At 43.8% G+C, this 20,744-nt stretch overlaps 1 protein-coding gene across 1 annotated transcript; it reads right to left on the bottom strand.

The window, feature by feature from the left end:
- Positions 1–3,076: 3,076 nt before the first annotated feature.
- agbl2 (AGBL carboxypeptidase 2) lies at positions 3,077–20,391 on the bottom strand. Its single transcript, XM_061221249.1, has 22 exons — positions 20,282–20,391; positions 20,040–20,076; positions 19,824–19,887; positions 19,252–19,455; positions 18,075–18,260; positions 17,028–17,135; positions 14,776–14,926; positions 14,034–14,486; positions 13,303–13,632; positions 12,149–12,308; positions 11,734–11,860; positions 11,281–11,381; positions 10,583–10,683; positions 9,660–9,726; positions 8,982–9,080; positions 8,164–8,223; positions 7,915–7,993; positions 6,113–6,271; positions 5,801–5,834; positions 5,443–5,678; positions 4,668–4,806; positions 3,077–3,377 (listed from the first exon to the last, which is right to left on the bottom strand). The coding sequence occupies exons 1-22, from the start codon at positions 20,305–20,307 to the stop codon at positions 3,077–3,079; spliced, it is 3,222 nt and encodes a 1,073-aa protein (XP_061077233.1). The 5' UTR covers positions 20,308–20,391.
- Between the last annotated feature and the right edge of the window lie 353 nt (positions 20,392–20,744).

Raw genomic sequence — 20,744 nt, 5'->3', positions numbered from 1 at the left:
CAGATATCCTGGGTTATATGCGTGTTAGTGCCTTAACACAAAATGTGGGTGTAGCGGAATGGCTATACATGAATGGTGCGCAGGTTATGTCTAGCTTTAGCTCAGGAGGTAAGGGCGGGTTACCGGTTTGATCCCTTACCCTGGGCATGTCAAAGTGTCCCTGAGCAAGACACTGAATTCCTCCTAATTAGCTGATAGGTAGCTTGCATGGCAGCCTATTGCTGTTGTGGTGCGAGTGTGTGTGTGATTGGGTGAATGAGAGGCATTCATTGAAAAGCACTTTGGATAAAGGCGCCATATAAATGCTGTCCATTTACCATTTAAATCATAATATCCTCAAGCCTAACCCATGAAATAAAATTAATATCTTTACAAATGGTATTCATTTGCTTCTCTAAAAAAAGATGTGGATTTCAGGGAAATCCTCTGAACTGAATTCAAAAATGTGTGCACAGGATAACAGGTTAACAAGTCTCCTTGAACCATTCCACTTTTCACCTTATACTCAGAGATCAAAGAAAAACACCAAATCTTCAAATAAGGACACAATCCCAACAAAACAGTAGGAATAGTGTTAAACTGTAGTTTTGAGAGTATTCTGAGGTGACAGAATGGAGCAATAGCATTGTCTCTTTATCAATCTTAGCTGATTTAATGTCAGCCCCATTAACATAGTCTGTTCTTATTTAGAGGTTTGGTAAGAGGCACCGTAAACCACTCAGTTTCATTATGGGCAGCAAATAATTATTTGTTAAACAGTTTGAAATGCTCCTTATGAAAAATGATGGATGGCATAATTTAGTCATGGTGTAAGCATTTCACCTTTTTATGCAACATAATGAAGTAATGAATTTTGTTTACCACTTTGAAAATATTAGTTTTCATTAATTAATTATTTTCACATAGCAAAACATTTTCACACAAAGGGCTTGCCTGTAGCTCTGAAATTATAATTATAAAAAGGGGGGGGGAGGGGGGGTAGTCTGCACTGGTATCAAGAGTGAAAAGGTGGATCCATGCATCCCTATTCTTAAGGTTATTGTGCTTTCAATTCACAATATAACATTTTCCAAAATACAGCATTCATAGGGTTGAAATAATTTGGAAATTATACAAGGAAAGAACATGTTCATGCCCCAGTTGAATCGCTACCTCCCGCTCCCAGTGGGGCCTGCCCGCAAGAAATCAGTTACACATGACCAGGCAGGCGGAGTGGTGGAACAGGAATGAGTGCTGGCAGAAGAGAGGGAGGGCAGAGCGGAGTGGTGGAACAGGAATGAGTGCTGGCAGAAGAGAGGGAGGTCAGAGCGGAGTGGTGGAACAGGAATGAGTGCTGGCAGACGAGAGGGAGGGCAGAGCTGAGTGGTGGAACAGGAATGAGTGCTGGCAGACGAGAGGGAGGGCAGAGCTGAGTGGTGAGTAGACCTGAGGGGCTGAGGGGGTGGTTCCAGGATGCTGGTTCTACTGTTGAGCCCCTCTGAGGTTTCGTGGGCCAATCAACAAACAATAAGGGGTGGGGTGCCCACTTTAAAACCCTATGAGGGACCACAAAGGGCTGAACCACAAGGCCCTGCCCTCATATAACAGAAGGGCAATCAAGGAGAGCAATTTATGCCAACCACCTCACATAAGGTGCAGGAGGCAAGTCCTTCCAGGTGAGGTGGCAGCGATATGATATCGCAAAAATACATTTCCAATCTGGTGACTTAGTGACTACTAGGAAAGACTAGTTGGCAACCACGGAATGGTGGTGACAGCTTGGAAAGACTGCAGGCATCTGGGGAAGACCAGAGACAGGGATAAGGCAGACCAATGCACATCCTCTGTGAGGAGGGACCCATTTTCAGCTGTGTTGTAAAACCGTTAACTGGCGGTGCAAATCTGATATGTTCTGGAAGATAGATTATTGTATTTATTTAGCACTTTTCTAGGCACTCAAAGCACTCAAAGATTGTTCCACAGCTTTGGAGCATAAAAACAAAAGGCAAACTCTCCACTTTGTTTATGCTTTGCCTTTGGAGTCCTGAGCAGACCAGCACTAGAGGATCTTAAGTATTGAATGTGGACATATTTATATATTTACAGTAGGTGCAAAGCCATATACTGCGTTAAAAACCAGTCAAAGTAAAAAAAACAACAAATCAATGTTATTACAATAGCTAGGTTGATCTACAATGGGTCCCCATTCAGAACGGTGACGGATGCTGGATTTTCCACTCGCTTAACTCGCTTAACTGAATGTAAGTATGTGACTACATACTGATGTCACGCTACCTCTATATCTATAGAAATAGGTGTTTTCTCATATTTGTGTAATGATCAGGCAACACACCCTATTCAAGAACTAAACGCCCAAAAAACGAATAAAGGTGTTGGCTCATACCTGCACAATGATCAGGAAGAAAACCAATACAGACTAATTTAAAAGGTTGCCAGCCAAGTCATGATAATATGTGCCACCAGTACTACAGACCAGTCAAACATGTTTACACAAGGCAAACCGTTTTTTCTTGTGAGGAATAATTTCATAATTTTCAAAGAATAAGGGGGCTTTAGCCAAGAATAGTCTACAACAAATGTGCCCTATAGCATTTCAGTTTCAGTTGTAATAACTTTGTAGTGTAAATGATTGTGTTAGTTTTTTTGCACATTTTGTGTGAATGGTGAATGCTTACTGAGCAAAAATCGTGCTCAGGCCTCAAGGACAGAATTGGAATAAAGTAATTTAGATAATAGAGGCTGAAAAGAAAAGACTAGAACAGTAATTAATGTAGTCAAATTGTTTATTTATGAATCAGTAAAACAAGTTTCAACCTCTGAAGCCCCCAAAGCCAGGAAAGGCATGCAATATGAGCAACGGCAGCATAGTGATTCCAAACATGCCAGAACGAGTTTTGCATGACTGGACCCTGAGCCACTCTTTGGCATGTCTTGGCTTAAGGGTGTCTCAGTGGCACAAGGTCCCTAGTCAACCCGACTTAGGACTACACCAGACTGCAGGCCAGGTTTCTCTACACTCAGGTTCTGCTCGTGGAGAAGGGGGATATGGCAGGATGGGAAGGTGGCCTTGGTGTTCTCAGCGTTTCTCAGCACTGTGGGGCTCAGAAGGGCTGCTCTCCCTGGGGCCGGTCAGCGTGCTGCTGGAGAGCGGGAGCTTGGCCGGCTTGGCCAGGCTGAGGCTCTGCAGCCTCTGGAGCCTGGAGCGCGGGGGGAAGAGAGGGTCGGGGTCCTGGGGCCTGGAGCGCGGGGGGGAGAGAGGGTCAGGGTCCTGGGGCCTGGAGCGCGGGGGGGAGAGAGGGTCGGGGTCCTGGGGCCTGGAGGCAGGCAGCTTTGGGGCGCCGCGGGCCGCCTCACCTGCTTTTGCCAACGGGGACAACCTGAGGAATCATGAGCGGTTAAAGATGGATCAAGTCGGTGAACAGAATTACAGCGTTTTTGTTTTATAACTATACCACCCCTACCACTATGTTTCACTGATGAGAGGGGGGTTGCTTTGGATCTTGGGCAGCTCCTTTTGGCCTTCACACTTTCCAAAAAGTTGATTTGGCCTAGGCCTCTGACTGCCATTTTCTTATTTCTCAGCCTCATAATGGCTTCCTTAAGGGCACTGTATGTGAAATGCTGCCATTATCGACAGTAATGGAATACGGTGTGGATGCAGTAATATGATGTTTGCTTCACAAGGTTGTACTGTACATTTTTTGATCCTTGAAATTTAATTAATTAACTAATTAACTAATTAACTAATTAATTAATTAATTAATTAATTAATTCATTCATTCATTCATTCATTCATTATCTTCACCCGCTTATCCTGAACAGGGTTCGCAGGGGGCAATTTACACTCTCCAATCAGCCTAACCAGCATATGTCTTTGGACTGTGGGAGGAAACCGGAGTACCCGGAGGAAACCCACGCAAACACGGGGAGAACATGCAAACTGCCCCATCCATGTATAAACCCTTTAAAACCAAATTCTAACTCTGAACATTTATGTTAGACATAAATACAAACATACCATAGCAAATTACATTAGAATCAGATGAAACCGAACAGCTACATTAAATTGTAGCCACGAAAGCAGCTGACAAGCTGGCTAGCCTCCAAATGACGCAAAACTGCGTTGCTGCATCGTCATCTTATGTTTTAAACATTTAAAACTATATTTGAAACATTGAAACATACAAATCATGAAAGCCAAGAAATGTATTGAATATAACCAAATGTAACCAAATACATTTGCTTGTACTGTTGCTGGAAAGCAGCTGACATTATTGTATGACTGCATGGAGACTGATAAGCTGGCAAACTCCGGTGCTGCTTTCACTTCGACATCTGGCATTTAAAAGCTTAAAAACTATATATTCACAGAATTTGGCATTTAGACACACACATAATGAAAGTCAAGACATTGTTCTACAAATAAGATGAAAGCCTAAAACTTTTCTTTGATGAAACAAGATGCAAGCCTAAAAATATTTTTGTAATATTTAAAGCATAGCTCACATTTGTAACAAACTATTCAAATTCACAAGTGACATGTATTTGTTTTAGGCTTCTCAGTTATATATTTTATCGTGAAATGTGAATTCCTGCCGCCTAGTGACCAATATAAAGGTAATGAAAATGAGGCATATCATCATGAATAGAATAAGATTTGTCAGAACCTTCTGCTTCGCAAGTCTGTGTTGAGATCCGGTTTCCTTAAAGGGGGGAAAGGGTCTGTGTCCACCGCCTGCTTGCTTGCAGGGCTTTCAGACAGAGCCCCTCCATGGCTGCTGTCCAGGTCTCTCACTGACACAGCTCCTGTCCAGTGCAGCAAAAGAACAACAAAAATAATAGGGCCATCCGTTAGGGGAAAAATAATACAAAATAAAAAAGAGGTTATGATTTTGAGAACTTCCATTTTGGTCTCATGGAAGTACAGTATATATGATAATAATTAGGGTTTACCAAGAAACTGTCTTTATAGCTATGCCATTTATGAGATTTAATAGGCTTAACTGCTTTTTTAAGACCAAATTCTGCATTGAGATAATTCTTGTGACGACATTAGCTCAGGAGGTAAGAGTTCAGACTGTAAGCTGCAAATGACATGCTGCATCACACGCATTCTTTCAAAGCACAACAGTATTCTTAAAAAGAGACTGCAAAAGACCAGAACAGTAAGGTGCATTGACCTCATCACGTACGAGCTGTGGTAAAGCTCGAAGAGCCTTTAGACATACTACGAACGTCAAATGTAAAGACTCCTGATGACAAGTTACATACCAGTGATCACTACATTTACATTTAGCTACATTGCCTTTACATCTATTGCTATTCCCACCTGGGAATTGAACCTGTATTCTATCCAAAGTTATTAAGTCTAGTTTAAACTGCAATCCCTCCATGACACAACACAGTGCAAATTGACCTTTCCAGCAGATGCAGTGACGTCACCTGCAGTGCAGTCTTTTTCCTGACTCTTTTTGACAGTTTCCATTGAGTCTGTACTGGTGCTGGAGGCCTCCGGCATGGAGTACATGATGGAAACTCGCGCAAGCTCAGCTTTTGTCTGCGTTTGTCTGCGAGTCGGGCTTGGGGAGGGATGCGGGGGCCTGGCAGGCAGCAGCTCCAGCGATGACACGAAAACTGGGAACAGGTTACACTGCACCAGCTTCCCTACCACTGAAGACCTGGCACACACGTTTCACGTCATGTTTCACAGATGCAATGGCTCTCAAAAACAATGTCGCAACACAATGGCTCTCACAGAAACAATGACACAAGAATGTTTATTTTTACTCATTGGTTGTACCTGCGTCCCGAAGCATTGGGTGGATGGATAGTTCCTGAAAGAACGACAGGAAGAAGACATAATATATAGGGGTAACAACCAAACAAACACGAGAACAGACTACATAATTAATAAATAAATGCCTAAAATTAAGAATTCTCCGGTTGTTGTGCATCGCTAACCATTACTATAAATCATCTAAGACCATCGGGATCATAAGCCCCTATCATTGGAGGAACCCGCAACATACTCGAGACCTGATACGGAAAAGGCTGGCATGGAGTCACACGGTTCACACAGCACCTGCAATGTGTAAAGAGCTGTGAGGCCTACCGCTTGCTGCAGGGTTTCGCTCGCGGCCCAGGCGACAGGGCGAGGGAAGGTCGCCGGGGGGACCAAATATCTGGTTGTGCAGGGCCTGCCGCCGGGGCTGGGAAGACCATGCGCGGGGCTGCGATCGGCGATGCGGCCTAACGACCGTTTCTATCTTGTCTGCAGACCAGAGTTCGCATTAGCCGGCAATTGCCAGTTTCTTGCCAGTAGAAATTAATCAGAAAACTTTTCTATTAATATTTCATAGTCCTTTCCACAACTTACAGCGCAGTCTGTAGACAACAGTACTACAGTGCAGAGACATAGGCCAAACAATAGGCTTACCTAAACTGATGAGGAAGAAAGAGCATTGGTTTTTGTTCATGTTTGGAATTGCTGCCTTGCTGTGGGATGGAGCACCGTCCAATGAGTTTGGAGGCATACGACTGAACTTGAGCAGATAAGATGCTTCTGACACTTCAGAATTTGTTCTACTGCTGCTATCAGCATTTACAGTACCAAAGAAGGCAATCTGTTGCAGCCATACATGCACAAACTATAACATCCCAATCCCATGTTTCACTGATGAGGGCGGCGGGTGCCTTGGTTCTTGGGCAGATGCTTTTAGCCTCCAAACTTGGCTGTTGCCATCACTCCGATAAACATTACCTTATGATTACTGAACTCACCAGTGCTCTCTTTGTTATTAATGATGATGTTCCTGTAAGCAAATTGTTTGTTGTTTGTCTCCGACTGATGTTTTCTTATTTCTCAGCCTTATAATAGCTTCCTTGACTGTCATTGGCACAACTCTTGTTGATAAATGCCAATAACATACTTTAAAGGCAATAAAAAGCCTAGAATCTGAAAGCTTCCTTATACCTGCACCACGGAAGTGACTGAATACACCAGACTAATCAGAAACAGCTGAGAAGCCAACTGTCAATTTACTTTTGGTCCAATAAAATTAATCCAATGTGCTGAATGGAACAGAAATTGTACCACTGTCCAAATACATATGGACTGTGCTGTATATCCTACTTCAACACTATCCTTGTTTTGAATTTTTTTTTAATATAGCAAAAATCTGTCAATTTAAATTTTGCGGGTCATTGAACATGCTTACATTGTTACATCTTCACAAAAGCAGTAAAAGAACAGTTTTTAAATCCTGAAAGAGGCTTACGCTGGTTAACTTGACTGGTTGGTCCACCGTCACTAACACCAAGTTAGCAAAGTGAAACATTCTTTCGCAAGATGGCTATGCATTATAGAAATGATCGTCAGCTACCATAAAAACATACTCCCCACTTCTATCAGCCATAACTAGCTAATTTTGTTTTCCTTTTCCCACAAGGACTGAACTTAATTGGCTTGAAATAAGAATCCTGTGGAAAAGCCCTAGAACATCTCTTTGTGTTTCTCAAAGTTAAATAAAGTGGATGGAGATTTCGCTTCTTAAGGCCACACTATTTCAGCGCTAGCTATGTGTGTCACAAAGAATAAATGTTCCATATTAACGTCCTATTAATCAGTCAGATCAAAAATGATCATTTTCTTTTTACATGCTATATGACAAATCTAATTCAATCCAAACTAAATTTGGAAACCATCAAGACAGGTTTTCAACAACCTAAATGAATGAATTGAGAAGTCAATTGATTAATTTAGGTGGCTGTGTAAAAGCTCTCCAGAATACTTTTTACGTTGTGAATTGACACTTTAGAATTACAGGACCTGTGCTGACTTAGTTTTGAAGACACTGGGGTTAGATTCCAGGGTCTCATCTGCTCATAAAATATTTTTTTAAATGTCATATTTACCAGTAAAAGGAGGCTGAGCAGCGGCTATTGGCTCCTCAAAATGCAAGCAGGTAGCCGTCACTGCCTCCAGGCGTGTGTCCTGAAATGTGAATTCAAGGTGTGAGGCAAGAGGGGATGGATGTGATTCAGGGTCAGTATGAATGTGGGTTTAGGATCAGACGGTCAAAATGCTTCAGGATCAGAGGCTGGGTGTGGGTTTGTGGGTCAGAGAGTGCGTGTGGAGCTAATGGACAGTGTTGCACCACATACCTTCTTTTCTCTCTTGCCATCAGCTCCCGCTGCTTGATTTTCGTTCTTCGGTATCTCTCCCTACCATTATCAGAGCAGAATGGCAACGCTCACTTCTCTGTACCCTTGAATTCCCCCAACCCAACACTACACAATCACACTACCTAAAGTATGTTAATACATTATCCAGCCCTAACATAATAATACAAAATAATAAAAAGCGAATGTCCTCACTTTTTGTCTGAGGGAACGTTAAGCTGACTGTAGCCTAACGTACTTTAGAAATAACCATAAATTATCACAGAGGGATGTATTTATACAAGCACGCACACATACACATACACATACGCCAGGGGTGTCAAACTGAATTCCCAAGGGGCCGCAGTGTCTGCGGGTTTTTGTGGTTTCCTTTAAATCAGCTGCCAATTGAGCCAATTAAGACCTTGAGAACAAGGCGTGTGGATACTTTAACCAATCAATGACTTGAATGAACCCCGAACACCCAAAAAACCAGCAGACACTACGGCCCTCCAGGACTGGAGTTTGACACCTGTGACATACGCTGTCAAAACCTTTGAAAACAAAGTCTGAAATGTGCATTTGTTGCATCCGTGTGGTGGGTCTTTTATTCCCAAGAATCTTCTTATTGTAGCTCGCTATTACTCATTTGACCAGTGAGACACAAGCTGTCATACTGGACGCAAATGAGTTCGTGATTTTCTGTGAATTTTTGAGCATGTGTTAGCTACTGTCCGTGGCATAAAGGCGGCAACAGTGAGTGCATAAAACTGACACATATCACGGTGCTCCTGCCACGCTGAAATGAGATATTTTCTTACATTGTGCTTGATTTTGTTCTTATTCTTCAGGGCTCTCTCCTGTCGCAGCCGGGTCCTTTCCTTGCGGGTCTTCAGGCGCTTCTTCTTGCACAGGGTTTCCTGGATAAATGAACAAGGACCATGCCAGGCGTGGGTAATTGTTTATTCCCCAAAATCATAAAAATGTGATTAGAATATTCTAGACTGAACTGCTGGAGTAACAATCATTACTGGTAATTGAAAGCAACAGAGCACTAGAATACAGACGTACAATTTTGAAACATTTTTGGTATTAATTTCTGTATATGTCCTTACTCATTTTTACACAGACATATTGCACGTCAAATGAGAAATGAGATTAAATTTAAAGTTAATTTAAAATGCAATGAAGAATACTATGTACCATTTAGTCAGTAGCGCCCTCTGCTGACATGTGCCTGAATAGCCTCTCTCATCTAGAGTGTTCATCAGGAATTGGTTTGATCCAGTTACACTGGACTGAGTATACATTTTAATTTACCTTAAACACTAAGGTTTATGAAAGATACAAAACATGACTGGAACCCAGTGGGAGAGCATTGACACTACGTCAGAGTCTGCAAACCGGATAACCAATCAGGAGGGGGGGGGGGGTACTAGCACCTGACTGAGGAGAAAGTGTACACTCATGATGCCGCAGTGCATGAGGCCACCATCTACCTTGTCAATGATATTTAGCAGATGAGCAGGCAAGTCATTGGAATCCGTGCTGTTTGAACCACTCGTGCTGGGAAGGACAACAAAGGTTAGAGATCAGACTCACTTTTACAGCCCTGGTAACTAGGATCTATACTAGTGTGAAAGAGCTGTCTTTGAGGTTTAGGCCATAATGGCAGCTGGCCAACTGGTCTAGTCAGCTGGGCATGTCATCTTACATGCACAGTACTTGATTACAGTACATTTTCTTCCATAAATGTGTGTTCACAATGCGGTGGAATAATAATAAATAAATAAAAATTCTTATTAATCAGGAAATTTTCAGACCCGAAATCAATGAGCCTCACTCCTGGTCCTTGTTACTCAACACTTCATTGATCAATTAAAGCAGTTAATTACAGAGTTAACTCACCTCACTTGATTTATTGGGTCTGAATCGGTTGCTGATATTAAAAGAGCACTGTCACGCTTTTGTAAGTTTTTCTTATTTGGATTAAATACTTGTTGATGTGTTGTTAAATGATGTGTGTAGGACTTTTTTTTTTTTTTTTATCACCATCAGTGTAGCAGTTTCCTAAATATGGCGCAAAAGTTCTCAAAACAAATATGTCCAGTGACATCACTGGACGTGTTTGGCTTTAATCTCCAGCCTGTGTTACCCAGAAGGAAATGGACGCTCAAACTCCACCCTTGAACACAGAGACTGGTTTATGGACGGCCACCGATCCAGGCGATCACAACACACTCACACAAAAATACAGTAACGTTAGCATACAAATATCACAGAACTTAACTTGGCAAGCCTGAGCGATATGATGGACAGCTCTGACTTTGCTGAGTTAGAGGATGAGCTCTTCAATTTTGACAAAGAAATACAACCATAAGTTTTGAGCCGGAGGAATTGTGTGAGTGAGAGAGACGTCTACCTGGATTCATCGCTGAGAGATGCATCAGAGTCCAGGTCTCTGCCCAGCCTGCAACGGGCCTCCCTCCACATGGCTGTCAGCTCTGCCAAGCACGCACTCACCTGCGAGACACACACACACACGCACGCACACACACACACACACATATACGCACACACACGCACACACACACACACACACACATACATACGCACACACACACACGCACACACACACACACGTACACACACACACGCACACACACATACGCACACACGCATGCACAGAGTCATCACATGCTTTCCACCCTCAAAACAAGTAATGCACATGCACACATACTGTACGCACATAAATGAACATACATATTCATACACCGACACATGCACATTTGAATAGTTCAAACATTTAAATATTTTGGACCACTTTTGAAATACGTAAAATTATTTTAACATTTTAATCCATATTTTTCTTTTAATCCCCAATTTGCACCATCCAAACATAAACAGAGGGCTGTTCCAGCACTGCAATGTCCTGCCTGGACACGGGAGGCTGACACTGATACACACAGCCTCCGAAACGCGAGACGCCCAACAGCCCTGATAGCCCTGCAGTCCCACCAGCCCAGTGCTGGACAACCATTTCAGCACATATCTTCCAATGAGTAAACAACAGGAGCGCTAACGGTTACGGTCAAGGAAACGCTAAGCGCAGTGCAGGACCTTGGCTGGATCGGGGTCGCAGAAGTCCAGGAGAGTGTCGCAGAAGTAGTACCCCAGCGATTTCAGGTCCCGGATGCTGAAATGTGTTCCTTTTCGGGTCCCTGTCAGGAAAGCCCATCCAATGCAAAAATAAGAATGACAATGTCTAAAAACAAGAACTTTATGTAGGACCTTTTGTAAAACTGATTTGGTCCAGTGCTGCACAGAAAATGAAAATAATTCAGTGCTTCAAGAATAATAAGAAAAAATAAAAAGGGTTCAGGAGCAAAAGCAGAACAAATTTTAAAAAAAGTTGAAAGATGAGGTCAGACTAAAGCAAAAAAAGAGAACTCAGATCAACTAAAAGCTTTATTAACACGCTAGCTACTATCGGAGCCTCCATTCACCACTGGAGTGGCATAAAAGACAACCGTTACATGAGAGTGAGGACGTGCTCAGTGTCATGGTCCTCACCTAATGTGGACCCTCCAAAGGTAGACTCCATGGTGAAGCTGTTGGCGATCCCCAACTTCCACATCACCACACGTCCTGTTCCTTCTTTACTTTTCTGAACCCTGAACTTGCAGTACTTGTAAGAAAACTGAAAAAAGCAAAGAAATACAAGTTTCAGATTCCCCCTTGCTGTGTAAAACAGTGTACAGATGGTGTGCAGAATGAACACTTTGTATTTTTTATTCGTTTCGATGGAAAGTAAGCAGAAAAGTTAACAGATAAGTGATCACAGCAAGGGGTAAGTGCCTACTGATAAGGCACCATGACAGCTGATTGGGTGCTGTTTGTATATCAGCCACACTTGATTAGGTGCTATTTGGGTGCTGTTTGCTGATTGGGTGCTGTACGTGTATCGGCCGTGATGAAAGGGTCTCACTTTGTTACTGGCGTTCTTGCTCATCATCAGGGGGAAGATGCGCTCATGAAAGCGGGACTGGGGACTGCCACGATTCTCGCAGCCGTACATGAAGACGTTGTTCTTCCGGCTGTGCCCGTGGAAGTCACAGTACAGGACCACCTCTCTCTCAGCCAACAACCTGGGGAACAAGATGGTGTAAAGCAGGGAATAAGATGGTGTAAAGCGGGGAATAAGATGGAGTAAAGCAGGGGAATAAGATGGAGTAAAGCAGGGGAATACGATGGAGTAAAGCTGGGGAACAAGATGGCGCAAAGCTGGGGAACAAGATGGTGTAAAGCAGGGAATAAGATGTTGTAAAGCAGGGGAATAAGATGGTGTAAAGCAGGGAATAAGATGATGTAAAGTAGGGGAATAAGATGGAGTAAAGTAGGGGAATAAGATGGAGTAAAGCAGGGGAATAAGATGGAGTAAAGCAGGGGAATAAGATGGTGTAAACCTGGGGGACAATATGGTGTAAAGCTGGGGAATAAGATGGCGTAAAGCTGGGGAATAAGATGGTGTAAAGCAGGGAATAAGATGGTGTAAAGCGGGGAATAAGATGGTGTAAAGCTGGGGAATAAGATGGCGCAAAGCTGGGGAACAAGATGGTGTAAAGCAGGGAATAAGATGTTGTAAAGCAGGGGAATAAGATGATGTAAAGCAGGGAATAAGATGGTGTAAAGCTGGGGGATAAGATGGAGTAAAGTAGGGGAATAAGATGGAGTAAAGCTGGGGAATAAGATGGAGTAAAGCAGGGGAATAAGATGGAGTAAAGCAGGGGAATAAGATGGAGTAAAGCAGGGGAATAAGATGGTGTAAACCTGGGGGACAATATGGTGTAAAGCTGGGGAATAAGATGGCGTAAAGCAGGGGAATAAGATGGTGTAAAGCAGGGGAATAAGATGGTGTAAAGCTGGGAAATAAGATAAGCACTGTAGACATCACCAGCCATCTGGCAGTTGCTATAGCCCACATCTGGAATACAGCAGCCCAAGCCAGAAATCGAACCACCAACCTTCCAGTTCTCAGCCGGCCCTCTAGACACCCCACTCTCTGCTCTACACTGCGGTCTGCAGGGCGTGGAGTTCAGTCGCCTCACAAACCCCCGCCGCCCCCACAAACTGCTCCCTCACCTCTTCACCATGTTGCGCGTGTGCCAGACGCAGGGGAAGGCCTCCCGCAGCAGCGTGCGGTAGTTGCGGTTGGCGTCGCGGCCGGCCAGCGAGCAGCGGTAGTTCCCCACCACCACGCCGTCGGGGTTGAGCATGGGCACCAGCTTGAAGACGAAGGCGTCGCGGAGGAGCCGCGCGTCCGCCGTGTCGCCCAGCAGGAACTCCAGCGCGCCCTGCATGGCCCACGAGCCCACCGTCTCCCCCGGGTGCACGCGGGCCGTCAGCACCACCGCCCGCTTCGAGCGCGCCGCCTCGCGGCTGGAGAACGGCGAGGTCACCGTCAGGACGTACCTAGGCATGGGACACGACGTCACGTCAGGGCGGTTTTATAACCAGAAACACAGCTGCAAGCGGCAATCGAGGAGACTCGCAAGACAGTTGAAAATATAACAATATGGAGCCAAGCAGCTGACGCCATAAACAAAAAAATGTGCTGTGGGTTTCTTAGCATTAAGTAATTGTCCCAGCCCTTATCATGTGTAAATATATGTCCATTTTAACTTTCAATCTAGTCATGATTTAGCAGTTGAAAATCAAAACAGGCTGAATACACTATGGTACAGGGTACTGGACAATGCATATATCCAATAGTTCTATATGTTTGTGCCTGCCACCCACTAATTCCATTGGAAAACTAAACAAACTTGCAACAAACTCCACAAATGGACAGACGGACGGACGGACGGACGTACACAGCGTTTCCTGCCAGGCTGCGGCACAGCACGCGCACCTTGCAGAGTGCGGCGGTGACGGGGTCGGAGGTCACCGAGGTCAGGAAGCGCCGCAGGTCCGTGTAGGTGTACGGGTAGGAGTGGGCGAAATAGCAGGAGTCCCCCTCGTAGGGGAACTGGCAGGTCCAGGTTAGAGAGTAGAGGGCGTGGCCGTCGTGCTCGGTCTGGTTGGCGTAGTACTTGATGTCGGCACCGGTCCGTCGCCAGCCCGCGCCGCGGGTGGCCGCGGCCCGCTCAGAGTACAGCAGCGGCCTCAGCCCCTGGCCGTACAGACTGCTGGGCTTCATCAGGTTCACGATGGTGAAGCGGTAGGTCTGTCCCGCCTTCATGTTCGTGACCCGGAAGTAGAACCACTGAGTGTGCTTTTCGGTGTAGAGGTCCGTGCGTAGCGTCAGCTCGTAGTCGCGGAGCCCGCTTGAAGAAAAAAAAAAAAAAGAAGCAATTTAAGGTAAAAGGGTAACTATGCAACTGAGTTGACCATTGAGTGCTATATAGATCATGTAAATGCCCATCAGAAATGTTGCTTGGGGAGGAGTGTAGCACAGTGCAGTGTAAAGTATTTGTCAAACTTCAGCTTATTTTCCCTACATAGTTGACCAGTTAATGGCACAGATATAAATGCTATCTTATGAGAGAGGGGGGGGAAAAAACACATTTCTATATTTGCCATTTCTATGAAATTCGAGGAGAACCACAGACTCACGTCTGCACGGCTTTCTGCAGGTTCCCGCTCTCAAACCGAGACTCAAACTCCAAGGTGGAGTCCCCCCACCCACTGGGGCAGGAGCGGAAGGCTCTGATTGGCCCTCGGCAGCCGCCCACCCGGGCGGAGGTGAAGTAGGAGGTCTTTGTGGCTGCAAGGTGAGAGAAGCAGTCAGAGATTCAATATCCGCCACACACTCAGCGTCTACATTCCTCCATTACTTAACCTCCTAATGGCAATTCATTTTTGTCCCCAGTACAGGACCCACGTCTCTGGTCTTAATCTGAAGAATCATAGAGCTCTGGAAAAAATGTCCAGTTTCACATTTATGTGTAAAATATTTCATGAAAGACTGATCACATTTGATTTGAAATCCAGACAAAAATATTGTCATTCAGAACATTTCCAGTATTTACTGGCAAATAAGATAACTGACAAAATATTCAAAATACATGATGTTGTTATGCATTGAATAATGCAAAGAAACTTTATATCCTTAGGCACAAATCAATATTTGGTGGACTATTCTTAGGGTAAAGCAGGATATATATTCAAAAATGAACTACACCCGCCATCTTATGATTCATATTAAAAAGCATTGTTTTATTGACATAAAGAAATGAGCCCTAAAAGTAGGCTGACTGTTTTTGCCAGGCCTCAGTTTCAGAAAATTCTGTCATATTTTCGGACAAAATGGCGGGAGGAAGTAGGATACGAAGATATTATTAGCTTTGCCGCTCTGTGAAATTAGCATTGTTTGCGCAGTGCAGTGATCACCGAAGATAACGTTAGTTGCGATGACTAAAAGACGTATTGTATTCGGATCCAACAACTGTTGCAGTGGCACACCAGCGAGGGAATTTTTTCATATCTGAATACGTCACCATTCTGACGAAAAATGACTCAAATTGTAGGAAGCTTGAATTGATCAAATTTAACATGCTTATGTTGTCTAGTGCTGCCAGTTGCGTGTTAGCTAGCTAATGCAACTTGCCAAAGATAATGGGTACAACCAACTCTGTGGAAGGAGCCCGACTGAGCAAAATAAACAAGACCAAGTATCTGGAGTTTGCCAATCATTGGAATTATGACAGGAAGAGAGTGCTATGGTCAAATGATACACATCATTGACATCATTGGTGACAAAACAGGAATGCATACAAGGAGAAGCACCTCATATCTACTGTCGAATAAGAAGGTGTGTCATTGATGTTTTGGATTTTACTGCCAGTGGTCCAGGGGCACTACTTAAGATCAACGGCATAATTCATTCAGGCAGAAAACTGATTAAGTACCAGAAAATCTGGGCAGAAAACCTTGTTGTCTCTGCTAGATAGCTAAGATACAGGCGGCCTGTAGCGTAGTGGTTAAGGTACATGACTGGGACCCGCAAGGTCGGTGGTTTAATCCCTGGAAAACAAGATTTTCTGCCCAGATTTTCTGGTACTTAATCAGTTTTCTGCCTGAATGTTTTACGCCGTTGATCTAAAATAGTCAGAATAAGATCCGCACAGCAGTTGGGCCTTTGAGCAACCCTTGAGACCCTTAACCCTGCATTGCTCCAGGGGAGGATTGTCTCCTGCTTAGACTAATCAACTGTAAGTCAACTTTGGATTAATCAACTTTGGATAAAAGCGTCAGCCAAATGACATGCAATGTAATGTAATGAGATTGGTCATAGGTAGACAAGCCGTGCTGGTCAATGACTCCAAACATACATCAAGATCCACAGAGAAATGCTTGAATTAAAATAACATCCGTGTTCTGCAATGGACATGTCAGTCTCGAGACTTAAATCCCATCAGAAACTGCGGTCTGACCTGAAGATGGGGGTCCATAAATGCTCTCACAAAGATATCAATGATTCTAAAAAGTTCTGCATGGATGAATAGTCTAAATTTCCCCTCAAACTTTATCACAAATTATAAGAAAAAGACTCATGGCTGTCATAATTGGAATTTCAAAACATACAAACATTTCAACTTCAACAGTAGGATAGGGAAACAGTGAAACAGTTAGCTACGTTTTACATCTTTGCAGAAACATGGTGCGAGAGCGGTTAGGTATACTCTTGCCATTGCCCTTGACCAAGCTACTGGCCTCAGAACTGGAGTTGGTCGCTGGGCGCTGCACTGAGGCAACCCACTGCTCCCATGTATTATGATAGGTCAAACACAGAGGAAAAGTGAATTAAGTATAACTTAGCTCAAGAGGTGTTGCTTGCACTGGAATGTAGAGAGGGATTGTCCTACCTGGCTCGATCTGAAACACAAGCTTGCCTTTCTCATCTCCAACAGGCAAGGGTGTCCTCTCGTGACCCGTGGGCTGGTAGAATGGCTCCGGTTGTGGTGGCTCCCATTCTAAAGTTGAGAGAGAACACCAGATATTAGCAGACAGGATCACCTCTAAAGGAACAAAAGCACAAGCATAACCACAAAAGGCACAGACTACTGCATCACTGTAGAAAATTCAAACGAATCAAAGATACAAAGCCCCAAGTTAAATATGTTACTTGGATGATTGTTCAAACATTTAATGGTTGTTTTCCTTTTGCTGTCATCTTATTCTCAATTTGGCTTGTTTCTCTACATACAGTTAACAATTATGAATGTGTAACTCCTAAATTCTGAATTTGGATGCATGTATCCATCCCAAAACGTCAAGGCACATCATAACAAAATGACAAGAACAGGTCATTCAGCACAGCAATGTTCGCTTTTCCTACCACAAAAGTGTAACTATTGCTTAGTTTGCCTAAAAGTGAAATAGTATTTAGCAACGCATCAAACCTGACAACTGACATCAGGTCATCTATGAGATGGATATAGTTTCAGTGATACAGATGCACGTTTCAAAAACACTTTACAGAACAAGCACTGACAGAACATCTGTAAAATTAGGCTAATGCTGCATTCACATGAATCACAGTAGATGGTAAACCGGATATCATTATAGTGGACGAGAGCACAACGGTAAAACATGATTATGATGGCAAAGGACTCTGTCAATGACCAAGACAGATGGAACTTAATGTTGAGGTTTAAAAATGATGCAACTTAACATTCTATTAAACAGAATTCCAAACCGGTTGGGACATATACAGATAAAGAGCTATACCAAACGCAATCCTCCTTTATCTATTCATGTTGGAAACAGCCTGTATTATAGGACAAGCAAAAACATCATAGCAACATACATTTTATTTTTCCACGGTACCGTCTCAAAAGTGCTGCAATACAGTCTAGCGTGCTCCATGTGAACGCAGAACTAGTGTCGGAGCGGTGTTTATGACAAGGTACCGATGTGCTGGATCTGCTCCTTCAGGACCTGGCACTCGATTGGCCAGCGCACGCCCTGGGGCAGGCTGGACAGGGACAGGGAGGCGAACAGCCCGTGGGGCTCCCGCAGCCTCGGGATGGAAAAGCCCTGCTCAGGATTGAACACCAGCTGCCTGGACCTGGGGGCCGGCTCTACTGGGAGGGAGACTGGGGATCACAGTTACACAGGTTTAGCTGGGGATCACAGTTACATAGGTTTAGCTGGGGATCATAGTTACAGTTTTACCTGGGGATTGCAGTTACACACACACAGCTTTAAATGGGGATCGCAGTTACACGCACACGCACGCACACGCACACACACACACACACACACACACACACAGCTTTAAATGGGGATCACAGCTACATGCACACACAGCTTTAAATGGGGGGTGAGACTTACATACATGCAGCTCTGAATGGGGATCACAGTTACACGCACACACACACACACACAGAGCTTTAAATGGGGATCACAGTTACACACACACACACACACACACACACACACACACACACACACACACGCAGCTTTAAATGGGGATCACAGTGACAAACACATATATAGCTTTACCTAGGAATCTCCTACTGTGAAAAAAGCACTATGACATACACAAGACCTCTGGTAAATGTGTATCATCTGAATAATTAGCAAAGAAAATGTCTGCATTCTTCCTCTCAACCTTTATCTTTCTTCACAAGGTATACCCCCCTTTCAGGTGTATACATATAAGCCAAACAGTCACCCATCCCCAAATCCTTTGCCTCTGTTCTCAGCATTTCTAGAATAATCAGGAATCATCATGTTTCTGCGATTAGAAAGAGGCAAGCACAGGGGCATAACCAGGAGCTAGAAATCTCAGCTCATACTGAGCTCAGCTGGAGTGGGCTGAGGCCAGGGTGTGCACTTTTTCCACTTTAATTTATAGTCATTCATGAATGTTAGGGTGTAAATACTGTAGCATACGCACACCTCTAAATTGGGCTAGAATGAAATTAAATCCAGGCTTTGGAGATGGACATGAGAAAAATACCGAGGACATGACATTGGTGTCCACAATGGTAGATATGACCCTGGGTATGAGTAGCCTACCTTAACTTAATGGCAAGAGCAGTGAATGCGTCGACGAGGGTAGCCCTATTTCGGGTAACTCACGTGGCCTCCGAGGGACTGTGCTCCCTTTTCCCAGCGCATCAGAGTCGGAATCGTCGCTGCTCAGAGAGTTCTTGTCCGAGTTCTTGTCCGAGTTCTTATCAGAGTTCTTATCCGAGTTCTTGTCCGAGACCGCGATGTCAACGGAGCGGTCCCGTTCCCACCTCTGGCTCAGAGTAACGGTGTCCTTGACGTGGACACGCTGTTCTGAGAAATTAATTCGACCCTACGGAGTTAACAGTAGTGCAGCAAGGCTGATATCCACATGTGTGCCGGTAAAGAAAAGAAAAAACCTGCATCTGTGTTGACAAGCAGGCTTAAAACGATCATATTTTGTCATGTGTTATCCAATCTTAACTTGCATATATACAAGGCATAACACAAAAAGTATTAACGCTCATAAAACAATAGCCTAATAGATGCCGCCGCCGCCCCGCATTAGTTTATCCAAAGAACAATTTAAATTGTTACAGATACAGAACGTAGCTAACAACACACTTTATAAACAAAACTAACTTGAAGCTGCACAGCTCACCGTGCAAAAATGACCAAGCAAGTTCAGACGGTGTGCTCACCCGTAAACAATCCATAGTGCCGCAGATGATGCAGCATGAAGTTCTCATAGGGGTCCACCAACATCTTAATATGAAACAAAATAATATAAAATCAAAAAAAGTTAAGCTTTAGAATACGTTATATATTGTCATATATATTGTCGAGGGAAAGTCATTCGGTAAAAACAAATCACTTCGTAAGGTTTTCTCGCTATAAATGTGGCCAACCTGACCAACCTGCATCGCGGAGTCCGTCTTCAAAGCAGGACACAGTCTGTTGGAAACAAGTTTTGAACGTCATGTTTAGGCTACCTACATTTTATACTGAGCACTGGTTCTCTGTGACACATAAATGTACACTCAGGAACTCTTCTCTACCCAACTCCCCTGTAGGCTATCAGCGGGTTCTCCTTTTTTCAGCAGCAGATTTTTAAACCATTTACGCAAACCATTATCGTGAAGGAAACCTTAATACTCACTGTAAACGTTCTCGGTATTTGGGCATCTAAATGCAGTTCAACAAACAATAAATCGTACGTGAAAATTCCTCTATGCCACGAAAACCCGCTTACAACAACTTGCGCTCCTTGGCAACTGACGTCATACAACACCGTTTCCAAGGAGCTGACAAGGGAACTAGCCTCCCCCCTCTACCACTGAGAACACGCCATGTGTCCCATGCGGTTCAAGCAAAAACATGCGATATAGGCCTACATTGAATTGCATTGAAATGCAATAGTATACAGCTTATTGACAGACAACACAGCAATACAAATTCACGGAACACCCAATTATATACTGTGACCTTATATCAACTGAACATGCTAAACTTTAATAAATCGGAATGTAAAAATTGCAATGTTCAAATGTATCAATATCAATTTGCTTATTAAATTGGGGTTGACCAAACCTCGGGGAAATAACGTGAGAGCATGGAGACAA

Source organism: Conger conger, chromosome 15 (assembly GCF_963514075.1).
Source record: "Conger conger chromosome 15, fConCon1.1, whole genome shotgun sequence".
NCBI classification, from domain to species: Eukaryota; Metazoa; Chordata; class Actinopteri; order Anguilliformes; family Congridae; genus Conger; species Conger conger.
The sequence above is the reverse complement of the archived record's forward strand: the minus strand, read 5'-3'. Positions and strand labels throughout refer to the sequence as shown.

Excerpts from the sequence above, each read along its gene's own strand:
- agbl2 (XM_061221249.1), bottom strand. The coding sequence starts at position 20,307 with ATGCCCAAATACCGAGAACGTTTACA. Across the intron at positions 5,835-6,112 it reads GCGAAACCCTGCAGCAAGCG|GAACTATCCATCCACCCAAT; the intron begins GTAGGCCTCACA and ends TCGTTCTTTCAG. Across the intron at positions 5,679-5,800 it reads CCCAATGCTTCGGGACGCAG|GTCTTCAGTGGTAGGGAAGC; the intron begins GTACAACCAATG and ends CGTGTGTGCCAG.